The 12610-nt window shown below is 37.2% G+C and overlaps 2 protein-coding genes and 1 pseudogene across 3 annotated transcripts; all 3 read right to left on the bottom strand.

Moving 5' to 3' along the window:
* Positions 1 to 5: 5 nt before the first annotated feature.
* Positions 6 to 1360, bottom strand: LOC111004841 (mitochondrial uncoupling protein 5 pseudogene; annotated as a pseudogene).
* A 2157-nt stretch (positions 1361 to 3517) lies between these two features.
* On the bottom strand, positions 3518 to 6026 carry LOC111005199 (Eukaryotic aspartyl protease family protein). The gene is made up of 2 exons (XM_022276625.2): positions 5470 to 6026; positions 3518 to 4563 (listed from the first exon to the last, which is right to left on the bottom strand). The coding sequence occupies exons 1-2, from the start codon at positions 5941 to 5943 to the stop codon at positions 3718 to 3720; spliced, it is 1320 nt and encodes a 439-aa protein (XP_022132317.1). The 5' UTR covers positions 5944 to 6026; the 3' UTR covers positions 3518 to 3717.
* Positions 6027 to 8464: 2438 nt separating this feature from the next.
* Positions 8465 to 11365, bottom strand: LOC111005122 (Adenine nucleotide alpha hydrolases-like superfamily protein). 2 transcript variants are annotated; one of them, XM_022276515.2, is made up of 5 exons: positions 11033 to 11365; positions 10840 to 10943; positions 10379 to 10497; positions 9778 to 9880; positions 8465 to 8879 (listed from the first exon to the last, which is right to left on the bottom strand). In XM_022276515.2, exons 1-4 carry the CDS (start codon positions 11235 to 11237, stop codon positions 9787 to 9789), a joined length of 522 nt encoding a protein of 173 aa, XP_022132207.1. In that variant the 5' UTR covers positions 11238 to 11365; the 3' UTR covers positions 8465 to 8879; positions 9778 to 9786. The 2 variants fall into 2 exon arrangements, with proteins under 2 accessions (XP_022132207.1, XP_022132206.1); XM_022276514.2 differs by having other exon boundaries at positions 8465 to 8886; positions 11033 to 11364.
* Positions 11366 to 12610: the final 1245 nt, after the last annotated feature.

Here is a 12610-nt window from a genome sequence, read left to right as displayed (position 1 = left end):
TCTCATTTGAAATTTAATATTATTGAAATTGAATAGAAATGAATCTCTAATAATGTAAATTATAAACGCCCACAATTTGGGTCATCATAAAGTCAAAATTGGTTGAAAATCTTTCGAACTTGTTCAAGTGTGACAAACAAGACGACAGTGAAAGGTCCCTGCCTTGAAATTGTAGGAATAAATCCTTTGTAGAGAGCCATCGGCCCCTCCGCTTTCACCGTCTTCATCGCACAGTCCAACGCCCCACTGTACGGCGGCGTCGCCCCGCCCTCCACCTTCATATTCATCACTCTCGTCTTTATAACATCCACCGGATTCGACGCCACCGCGGCCACAAACCCCGCCGCGAAACTCGCCGTCACGTGAGTCCCAAGCCCGTCCTTCATCACTCCCTTCTCCAATATCGTCTCCTTTATCTGATCGTACGACGCCAATTGCGACGCCGTCACGATCATCGCGCGGTTCACCGTAAGCGATGACCCGCGCCACAGGCTACCGATTCCCTCCTGCTTCGACATTCGCGTTATCGCGTCCACCACGCCCTTGTAATTCCGCCGCTGACCCGCCGGGAGCCGCCCGTCGGCCTGCATCCTCACCATTGCCACGTCCGCCGGGTTCCCCACCGCCGCCCCAATTCCGCCGGCTATTAGACCCGCCGCGATTTTCCGAACCAGAGGCATGTTCCCGGAGTTCGGGTCGGTCCATTTCGTCTTGAGCACGTCGTAGAGACCCATCCGGGTGGTGGAGTACAGAGTCTGCCGGAGAACGGTGGCGGAGACGCCGGAGAACAGCGCGGCGACGCCTTCGGACTGGACAATCCGCACGCCGACCGAAATGGGTCCGGCGCGCGGCTGCGGCGGCGGAATGTGGAAAGATTCCGGCGACACAACGGCGGCGGAAGGAGTGGCGTTGAATGCAAGAGCTGGGCGGAGATTGGGGAGGGGCGGTTTCTCGCCGTCCAATTGCATCCGAACTTTGATTAGATCGAGAGGGTGAGTGGAGCATCCGGCGACAATGGAAGCGATTCCTCCTTCAGCAAATCCTCTAAAACCCATCTCTGAAATTAAGATGAAGAAGTAACAATAAAGGGATTTGGAGAATGGAGAAGATGCAGAATTGTTGTTGTTAATGGGTGTGGTTTGGATTGAAAGATTAATTTATATGAAGAGAAGAGAAGAGAAGAGAACAAGGCGGGCGCCGGCGGGTGAGTCGTGGAAGCTTACGTTTACGCGTGAGGGTCTAATGGAAGACCCGATGCCCTAATTGGTAATGCGATTCCTCTCTCCAGTTGTTGACTTACTTTGACTTTGACTTTTTCTTTTTCTTTTAGCCTTCTTCTTGGAATCAGTCGCCGGTTTAATTATTTAAACCCAGCCCAACCAACACTAACTCTTCAGTCTTCACGTTTAGCTACATCTTTTTTTTTCCTCTTTCAATTATTTAATAATTCTAAAAATTTCAATTTAGTTTCTAATAATTTAGGTTAAGATCCAATTTCCCGTTTTATGATTTTAAAATTTTCAATTTAGTATTTAATTTCAATCTACATAGTTTTAAAATGTTGAATTAAATCTATATGGTTTAAAAAGTTTCAATTTAATCCTTATATTTGGTTTTAAGTTTCAATTCAGTAGCCAATTGTCAAAGTGAACGTAGCTCAGCGATAATTGGCATATATCTCTAAGAAATTGTAAGTTGATCTCCATCCTCACATGTTGTACCAAAAAAAGATATTTAATGCCAATCTGAAAATATTTTAATAGATAAAAAGGTAATGATTTGTTGAATTCAAAAAGAAAAGTTTCAAATTTAGTGCTTATGATTTTAATCCCTTTAGTTCCAATGAGGTCTATATTGTTTTAAGATTATTTGGTTAATATTACAAGTTTGACATATAAACTTTTGATTTTCTCTCTAAATCTCTAAGCTAACTTTAGCTTAATCAAGTATTTGGTGGTGTAAGCGTTAAACTCATAACTCTCGTAGATTTGCTATTGGTTTCACCCAAAAAGTTTCATACCTTGTCAAATCTTATATATCACATATCACTTCTTCCCCTGCCATAGGAGACTTTTCCTAACCTAATAATCTTATATCCAAATACTCACATGTCTCAATTTAATATTGTTGGGTTTTGGAGCCTAAATCATCAAGAAATACTTATGGGAAGGTTGTTGTCAAAACAATAGAGAGGTAGCACATGAGATGATGCATGCTAACACATGACAAAGCCCAAATCAGCTTTGACCAATATTTGAACTGTAGCACAGGACCAAGGTATAACATGTGTGGCGAGGTTTCAAATTCACAAACTCTTGATTGAAAATAGGTACCAATTAACTATGCTCTCTCGGACTAAAAAAACTCAAAGCAAACTATTTGTGCATACACTTTCATTAATTTTGTTTAATTCTGTTGAAGCAAATAATCACAAAAAAATAAAAGGGATTAGTACGGCCTATTTAGAAATCATAATTACGTAAAAGGATGGAAAAGTATAAAATTTACACTTTTGTCATGAAATAATCCAAAATGATAAATTGGAAGATCAAATCGTTAAAATGTGGTAATGATACTTTTCAAAATTAAAAAATCTCAAAACTCCAAAAAATCATCCATTTTTTAAACCCACCCCTTTCTTCTTCCTCGTTTTTCTTTTCTTCCTCCGACCGTCAGTTTTCCTTCCTCTGATCCTCCGTTCCTCTTCTCCGATCGTCAGTCGCTGTCTGTCTTCCTCTTCGGTCGGCTCCACTTTTCTTTGTCGCAAGAGCATTTCATCTCGCGACCGCTTTCGAAAGGAGATTTCTGTCGATTCTTATTCTCCAGTTGTTTCTGAAAGCCTTTGTCTTCGGCCGACGTCGGCCTGCCTTGATTTTCGGTTGCCTCCATTTTTCTTAGTCGCCATAACAGTTCATCTCCAGATTGAAAGGTTTGCATTCCAATCTGATTTCGTGTGAAATATTGTATATATGAGCATATATAGTATAGTGATTTGATTATGATATATCTTATAACTCAACTTGTATATATGCAGATATGCGGATATATACTATAGTTATTTTGAATGTATATATGCGGATATATAAGTGGATATATCTTATAACTCAACTTTTATATATGGAGATATACGGATATATACTATAGTGATTTTGAATGTATATATGTGGATATATACTATGATTTTGAATATTTTTTTAAATATGCGGATATATGTTTATTGAGACTTCAAAAGATGTTTATGTGATTTTGAATTGTCGTTGAAGATTGAGCACAAATATGGGAGTGAATTAAGGGAATTAAATCTTTTATATTTAAAAAAATAAAAAAAATAAATAACCATAAATGTAAATACAATACATAAAGGTTAAAATCAGAATTAAAATAAAATTCTACGTGCACGAATGAAAGTGTAAAATTAGAAAATTTTAGGCATAAATAAGTTTCTAAAACCGAAAAAGTTATCTCAAAATAAAAACATAAAAAAGAAGTTTTCAGTTTGTAGGCCTTAGGCCCAAAATGCAATGGGCCAAGCCCATTAAAACGATGCTATTACCATTATCTTCAGAAATGCATTAACCATACACAAACATAATTGGATCCAAGAGCGGAATCCATCCCCTAAAAAGCAAAACTCACAAATCAATCCTAATAATATTCATACACTTCCCAAATTATTAATTCATAATCCCGAAACGACACGTCGGCTATGGATTCAGTTTAATTACAGAGCTCACGAGCAATCCCCAATTTAGAATTCGCAACATCGAACAAAATCCGATGATTCTGCTGCTGCAAGTTGGCAATCACATTCAGCACCGAGTTCACATTATTCGGCGCCGCCGCCATGGCCAGGCAAGCCAGCGCCCCGGCGCTGCTGTGAATCAAACTATTCTCCATCGGCAGTTTCAAATCCAAGCCGCTGAAATGGAACGTAATACTCGGCGCCGAAACTTCGTTACTCGTCCCGAAACACGTGTCGAACGCTCCCAGCGGCGAGAACGAACCACCCACTTGCTTCCTAAACTCGTCCCGAACCGCCGCGTAGACCGGTGAGACGAACCGGGTTATTACGGTTCCCGAGTCGATTATGGTTCCAGCTCCAGTGTTCGGGTCGAATGCGAGATGCTCGGGCTGAACCGGGACGAGGACCCGGCCGACGCTGATTCCTGTCAGGTTGACGTAGTACAGCGATGGCCGGTGGGGGTTCTTCAGAAGCGGGGTGGTTCGGATTGCCTTTGGCTGGCCGACCGGGCCGAGTTTGAGTGAACCGGAGAAGTAGTAGGATTTGAAACTGGGAAGGCAGTAGGAGAATAGACCGGAGTAGAGTGAACCGGATTGGGAGATTAGAGAGAGGGGCCCGCGGCCGAGGCCCATTAGGCCTTGCGGCGGAATGGAGCTGCCGGAGGCGGAGCTGAGGCAGCCGAAGGAGAAATTTGGGATTACGTCGCCGCCTAAATGGAGAGAGTCTTGAACGAGGGTGGCGGAAAAAGAGGAGTCGCCGCCGTAAGTTTGGTTGAAAAGGCACTCGGCGGAGCCGGTGGTCGGACAAGAGAGACCCCTGACCTGTTAAGAATGTGAATTTTAAATATAAATAAATTTCTCATAATGTAAATTGAAATCTGATCTATTTGCAAGAAAGGGTATTTTTAAATTTGAAACATTTTTCTGGAGGAAGTTGGGGGAAAACGTTTCAAGGCTAAAATGAAATTAATTGATCTATATAGCTATCTTTCATTAGAAGAAAATTGAATATTATTATGCATCTCTTTTGGTGTAAAATGATTTTAAGGCCTTTTCAAGTTAAAAGAAAATAGCATGATACAACCTATTCAAGTGTAATGTAAAATGTACCAAAAAGGAGACATTTATATTATATTTGAAAATAATGAAAAACTGACATTTCTTAAAATAAATTTTGAATTTACACTGTGTAAACTTAAATTTCTCTTTAAATTTGTAGATTTAACATTATGCAACGTCATCTTTTAGCCAAAAAAAAAAGAGCAAAATGTTCTGAGTTATTCAACTATTAAAACGTTTAATTTTTTCCCTAAATTCAAAAAAAAAAGGCCAAATAACTATATTTTGTCGTTATTATCATCTTGTCATTTAATATTTATTCACTCAATACCATTTAGTCTATAATGATTTTAGTAGATGTCTGTGTAACAGGAGATTATACATCTTCAAAAGAATAACATTTGGCTAACCAAATATTGTTTTTACTACTGTTGAAAATTTTTGACAATTCATTCTATTTAAAAAAATATTTATTTTTGCATTTCTCACCAAATTCATTCACCCCTAATTAAGGAGTGAGGTATTTTCCTTTTTAAAATTAGTACGTTAATTTGTTAAACGAAATTACTTACCTAGGTAATCATTTAGTTTTGTTTAATGTTACAAAAATATAAATTCAAGACCAAATTAAAATGCAATTCTTCGAGAAAATGTGATGATTTAAGAAACCTGGCTGCATTCTGGCTTGGAGCAATCCAAAGTGGCAAACGAGGAGGAAGTTTTTGAGGAAAAAGTGACGGCGGAGCAGCCGGCGCAGCCGGAGCACGGCACCCATGCGGCGTCGTTGCTGGTGTCAAGAACCATGTACATTACTTGACCCGGAGTCCCGAGTTGAACTCGGACCACGTAATTCCCAATATTCAGCACCTGCTGCCCTGAGGCGATCGGCGCCGCGACGCTCTTCTGGGCGCCGAGGCTCCACAGGTACTTCACTCGGCCCGCGTCTTTCGCCGCCATGTTCATCACCGTGTTCACCCACGACTCGGTTTTCGGCGCCGTGAACGGCGAGCATTTGCCGTAGATGGGGATGACGGAGATATCATCGGAGCCGTCGGCTTTTGAGGGGCAGGGATCGGAAGCGTTGGATTTCAAACCCAGAATTAGAATCGCGAGGACAAAGAGGAAATAAATTTTGAGATCCATGACTCGGTCTCGACTCGGTCGCCGGAGTTGAAAAAAAAAGGAAGAGGCTGATTGGTCTTACCGGTTACCGGAGTTCTGCATGGGGAAGTGGAAGATTTATACGAAAATTGCGGCAGGAAATTACCGAAATGGGCTTGTAATTATTTACTCGCACGTAAATGGTTAATGCATGCACGTGACATGGATAAAACCCTTTTTTCTTTTTCAAAATAATGATATTTGATAAAGGTAATATTAATTACGAAACAACTAATTAGTTTAAATTATTGGAGATAATAGAGTTAGAAAAGGAGAAACTTTTTAATAGAATTGTGTGTTGGTACCATTTAGAGAGTTGCAATTAATTAGATTAGACTATTGCATATACATTGGGAGAGATTATGAAATAGTTTGTAATTATGTATTTAACAATACAACTAATACAATTATACCCCCTAATTGTATTTAAAGTTTCAATGGCATATTCATCAATTTTTCTAAAGTTTCATTTTATCTTTAAACTTTAAATTTGTTTTAAAATTATCATTTCATCAACCATTTTTTTTTTAAATAAAGATGGAAAATTTCGTAGCGATGACTTGTTATCTTTATATTAGCCTCCACTCAAAAGTTGACAATTTTTTATGTTTTAAAAGAAAAAATTATAGATGGATAAACATTTAGATATTATTCATGGTAAAGTATGAGATATTTATAAAATGTGTCGCACCATGGAATAATTTAGATGTAAAAAGTGAGGGAAAAAGTGTGGCACGATCAAAACAAAACAAATAATAAGGATTTAGTACCGTTTTCATGTGGGAATCCAAAGACAAGATGAGTTTTATCTGACGGTCTAATTAAACAGACGGAAATACCCTCGGACGAACACAAAACTACGAATTGCCACTGTGAGGAATATGATCTCGTGAACCATTGAGAGGAAAGTCAAGGAGGACAGTGGGGATATTTTTGTCCGTACCCTGGCGCGGGACCTGGTCGGTCACGGGCCTCCGAACTGATTTGTTATTGGGCCAGGCCCACCATAAAACCAGCTGTTTGCATAAAACTACAGAAAAAAAAAATTTTAAGTGAAAAAAAAACAAAACAAAACCATGGAGCGCATTGCCACTTTTTTTTTTTTGGACTTCAGCGCATTGCCACTTGTGAGGTAGCAATTCAATTATATTGCCAAAATTACTGAAACATCATCCCACCCAATTGGATTTTTGTTCCCATTCCTATTACTTATTTTGATTTGCATCTCAAAATTTTTGTTTGGATTAAATCCTTAAACTAATGAGCATAACTCAGGGGTTAAAACATATATGTGTTAGAAGTTCTTTCTTACTTTCTTAAAATGGGTGGTTGCATAAAATAATAGCTACTCTAGTCTAGCACAAGATTCAAAATTTTTAAATATGCCACAATTTGTATAAAAAAGACGTTTGAAAAGTTGAAAAGACTCATCAACGTATCTCAACTCTGCACAATATACTGTAAAAATGAATAAAAATGAACTGTGTACGAAAAATTAAGAAAAAAAATGTTGTATTTGCAAATTATTTTTATGTTGAACAAATTTACAATACACGGTAACTAATTTTGCACAAATAAAACAAACCTAAAAGTTTAGAGACAACACAGATTAAGAGCCAAAATAGTTGTTTTTTTTTTCTCAAGAATTCAATGACTAAAATATCAAGTTAGAGATTTGAGAGACCTTTCATGAACCAAAATAGAAAAATGAAAATGAAATTTATATCTAAATCTAAATTTATCTTAAAAAAAAAAAAGTAGTAATCTGAATTTGTGAATAATCAAAGAAGATTGCAAATTCCAAGGGCAAGCACGGGGGAGCGATAGAAAGAAGACAGCCGCAAAGACAGAGAAGTTGACGACCACAATTATTGACTCGTGATTCGCGAACGATCACGGGAGTTTCTTTGTTTACAATTTATTTTATTTTATTTTTTTATTTTTTGGTGCAAAGTTCGAAGCCTTCTCATTAAATACCAATTATTGGCTTCTTTCTTCATCCCATCTCTTTGTCCCTTTCATTCCATTCTATCATAATTGGATGGAGCATTCTATTCATCAGCTCAGAACTTTGGTTAAAACAAATTTTTTACTCTGCACTTTATACGTTCCTCTTTATAATTCTTTAAACTTATTTCGTCGCATGGATGATTTAAAAAATTATGTTTGGTTTCTTATAATTTCTATAGTATGTTCATAATCCTTAAAGCACGCATTTTAATTATTAGTGAGATTTCACATTTAACTAAGAAACTTAATTTTAGAAAACAAAAAATAAAAAAAAAGGAAGTACAAAAACCAAATAACTATAATAAAAGTATGAGAACCAAGGTCCTGCAGGCAAAGAGTATATCTTAATCGAGAACTTCTTATTTCTTACAATCATATAATTTAGAGGGGGGAAAAATAGTCACATGCCACACAGGAGTCACGTGTCTCACATTAAAAGACATCACAGTCCTTCAGACGACGGTAGGAAAAAAAAAAGGTAATGTTCCAAGAGTTGAGGCACAAGAATTTCACATCAAATATCTGTAATAAAAAGATTCGATACAGCTTTTTGACACACGGACAAAACAGAAAGAATAACTCAAAAAGTTACTCAGTACAGTATAAGTTGCCAAAAGACAGGACACGATTTTCAGAAGCCATGGAAGATGGTCAGCTGGACATAGGATTTGAATGTAAACAAAGGGACAACAGAGGATGTAGCAAAGCCTATGAAATACAGAAACTTACTGTTTTAGAATGGTTGTCAACAAGATTTGATGTGGCAGCAGCAGCGCAATATGGCACGTACAGGAAACTGCAACGCCAATGCACATACAAGGGAAGCAGAAAGTAGTCCAATGGATGAATACGACATATTAGCAAGCACTGAAAGAACTGGTATCAGGCACGCGACAAAAGGAAAAAACCTGCAATCTAGGTGAAACGTATAATGATCGGTCATATTAGCAATTTTGGAAACTAGAATCAAAGTTGAGCAGCTGCAGCGCAACGAATGTTCAACGGGGGCTGGGGGGAGTTAAAGGCGTATAGCTGCCGACATGTCGAGAAAAAAGGATAGAAAGAAACAGTTGAACGAAAATACATCACACATATGTTCATATCTTATCTGTTTTACTCAGAACTATTGATTATCTCTTCATATAATATTCAGTTCAAAGAAATTTTGAAATGGATAAACTAAATCGTGATGCTTGTAAAATAGATGAACATTTACTTGGTTTCATGTTCAAGGTAAGATTTGAGAATAAAAGTCAATCAACATTCACTAATATGTGAAAATTCAGTAGCCGGGAGGAACAATAATCTAAAAACTATATGACAAGATACGGAAAACCAATAAAAAAAATCTTTCTTTGCATGGATTTTTCTAATACCATAAGAGCCCTATGAACATTATGCACCTGTTAAATTAATATATGATCGACATATCAAGAATGTCTCTTCAATGGCAGTAAGAAGTAAGCAAATTTTTTTTAAGTATTAACCAACTGACACTTGCAGAAAAAAAACCCAGAAATGATGATGGGAGAAAACTTAACAATTAGCCAGTATGAATAATCAAATTGGAAATGTATGCAGAACCTAAAATGTGTATCCTGAAATCATAAGGCATTTAACCAAGGGGAATGGATTTATATTCTTAATTAATAAAAGCAATCTCAATCAACATTAAAGTGCCAGGAGATATCTACAATTTACTCAAAAACAATGTCATAAAAGCAGTAAAGGAATAAGAGAAAATCGATGACAAAGAAATCTGAGGCTAACACATGAAAGAGTCCTCTGACGAAGTATTGAGTGTACCTATTTAGCTCATGACGCACTGCCCCTTTTCTTGTCCTTGACTATGATGACTGGGCATTCAACATGGTTGGTACAATAGTTGCTTACACTTCCCAAGAACATCCTGTACAAAGCGGTATGATCACAAAGGCGTGTCAATAACCCTTCACTTCAGATGTTATTTTCCAAAAAAATATGTGGAATTACATTAATGATGGAGATCTAGCATACAATAACAAACTATAATAAAACATGAAACAAACATATGGCCATTGATATTGTTAGCTTAACTCTTAATTCGGAGGCCAGACTGGAATACTTGGGATATGCAAGCAAATGATTCGACAAATTCTTGGATGCAGCGAGATGTTTTTTCTCAAAGTAAAACAATGCAATTAGAATCTGTAACTACGTCAACAGAACACTTGAAAGTAATACAGTACAGACTGAAGTAACTGAGCCTATTTTCTCATTGGTTGCCACATGCATCACAAAATCAAACAATGCTGTAAAGATTCACACCAACAAGCAACAACTACTAGCTGATTACAGTGTGGCTTGCAGAAAAGTATAGATTGACCATTACAAAGACTAATTACGGAAATCTATCATATAACCATACCTTTTGATGGGACCAAAAGCACGGGATCCCATAACTAGCAAATCAGCATGCAAATTCTCTGCCACTTCACAGATCTTTTCCTTTGGATCTCCGATCACTACTTTAGTTTCCACATTCACCTGAAAATCACATAATGAAATTCGCTTCAACCTTCAGTTCAAACAGGATAAAACGATACGTGGAATTGAAATTGATGCCCCGGAAATATTGAGAAAACTATAAACACGAGCAAGAATACACCACATATACACATTGTTGGAGCTAGTTATTAGATATTCATTACCAAAATCATTTCGTCTGTTTCAGGAGAAGAGAATAAAAGAAATGACAAAAACTAAAAAATGACTTGAAGTTCACTGAGATTGCTCTTCTTTACTGTTTAATTTATGGTATAACATACTCCACCACACACTGACAAGGAAAACGAATTGCTGCGAGAGCTTCTGAACAATAGAGCTAACCTTGTACTCGGAGCAAATCCGTGAAGCATGGTCGAAAATCGCAGCTGTAATCCGCCTCTGGTGCGACTCGATTGCTGCCGCGAAAGCAGGAACCTCCAGATCGCCTACATCCAATTAAAACATTAAATTCAGAGAACTCTCGATAACAGCTCAGAAATGAGCGTGAGAAAATTAGTACAGGACTCGACTCAACTAGGGCCGCCAAAGGGGATTGGACCAGGACTGAGACCGGCGGCGATTGAAGGAGGAGATTGAACATGTAGCGCTACAAAAGTGCCGTCAGTGGAATCAGGCGCCGCTGACCGGAGCTTTAGATTTTCAAGCGCCCACCGTAAAGCGCCCATGCTCTCCTCGCTGCCGTCGACGGCCACGATCACGCACCGGAGATTCTCAGACATGATTCGATCGATTCCGATTAACGGAAGTATCAGATGACTTTTTGGCGGTGATTCTCGAGTCTCGGCCTCTGTCGCTGACTCTCAGTTACAGGCGCGGGAAGGTTCTGGATTGCAACGTGACGGCCATTAAGCGCGCCAAGAGCCGTTCACGGTAAGCACCTGGACGGCTGGACTACGCAACTCATTGTTGGATCTCGGCCCAATACGACAATGGGCTTGTCCCCTCCCACACGGCCCATGAGGCTCTATCTCTAATTTTCGATACTTTTTTTTAACTCTAATTTTCGATACTTATTATAAATATAATGGTAAAAATCATTTTTATACCTTACCAGCCCGGATTTAATCCATAAAATCTAGTTTGTAATAATTTAGTATCTATATTTTTTAATTTATAGTAATTTAATCCCTAAATTTTAGTAGGTAATAATTTAGTTTTTGTAATTTAAAATTTATAACAATATAATATCTATGGTGAAAAATGTTGTTAATATTTAATGTAGATGTATAAATTGATAAAATAACGAGCGATCAAATGTGTTTATAAACTAAAAAACTAAATTGTTATATACTTTAAACTAAAGAAACTAAATTATTACTAATTTGATGGTACAAACAACTAAATCATTACAAACTAAGCTACTTGGACTAAATTGTTATTTCAATTAAATTATAGCCAACAAAATATTTTTAACCTAAATATAAAGATAAAATGGCCACAGCTCGGGAAAAAAGTAGTTGGCCTGGAGTAATTTTAATAAACAACCTAATGTGTAAGTAAAAAAATTTATTGTCAAATTCAATAAGATGTAAATCGCGATTTTTTAAATTTCCAATTTTGATTCTCAATTCCACAGTCATTTAACTCAATAATAAATAAATAAAATATCTGTTTGCTTTTTTTTCCCCTTTTTTTACCAACTTAAACATAACTGACGAGTCAAGACTATAATTGATTAGAAGGTTGTGAGTTTGAATTTTCACACCACATGTTCTACTTAGAAAAATATGGGGGTAGAAGTAGAGAAAAACCAATAATGCACAATTTTCATTTGGCATACATGAAAATTAAAACTTACAATCTCTTGATCGAAAATAGATATCTTAAGTGGTGTACTTATGTTGACTCTAAATGTTTCATTAATGTTATTATTTCAAAACATTTTATATTCAAAATTCATTGTTTTTTATTCCAGCATATATAATGACATAAATAATTACTTTATAATTAAAGCCATATCATTTTAAAACAATTGACATACAACTTAGCGGCCATTAATTTAATTAATTAGCGCGTGCATGCGTTTAACAAGGGGCCTAGACATCAATCGTAACACGCAGCATATAGCACGTGGAGGCACGTGAGCGTGACA

Source organism: Momordica charantia (assembly GCF_013281855.1).
Source record: "Momordica charantia cultivar OHB3-1 chromosome 8 unlocalized genomic scaffold, Mcharantia_2.0 BLBB01000008.1, whole genome shotgun sequence".
Taxonomy (NCBI): Eukaryota; Viridiplantae; Streptophyta; class Magnoliopsida; order Cucurbitales; family Cucurbitaceae; genus Momordica; species Momordica charantia.
This window is presented reverse-complemented; position numbering and strand designations above follow the sequence as displayed.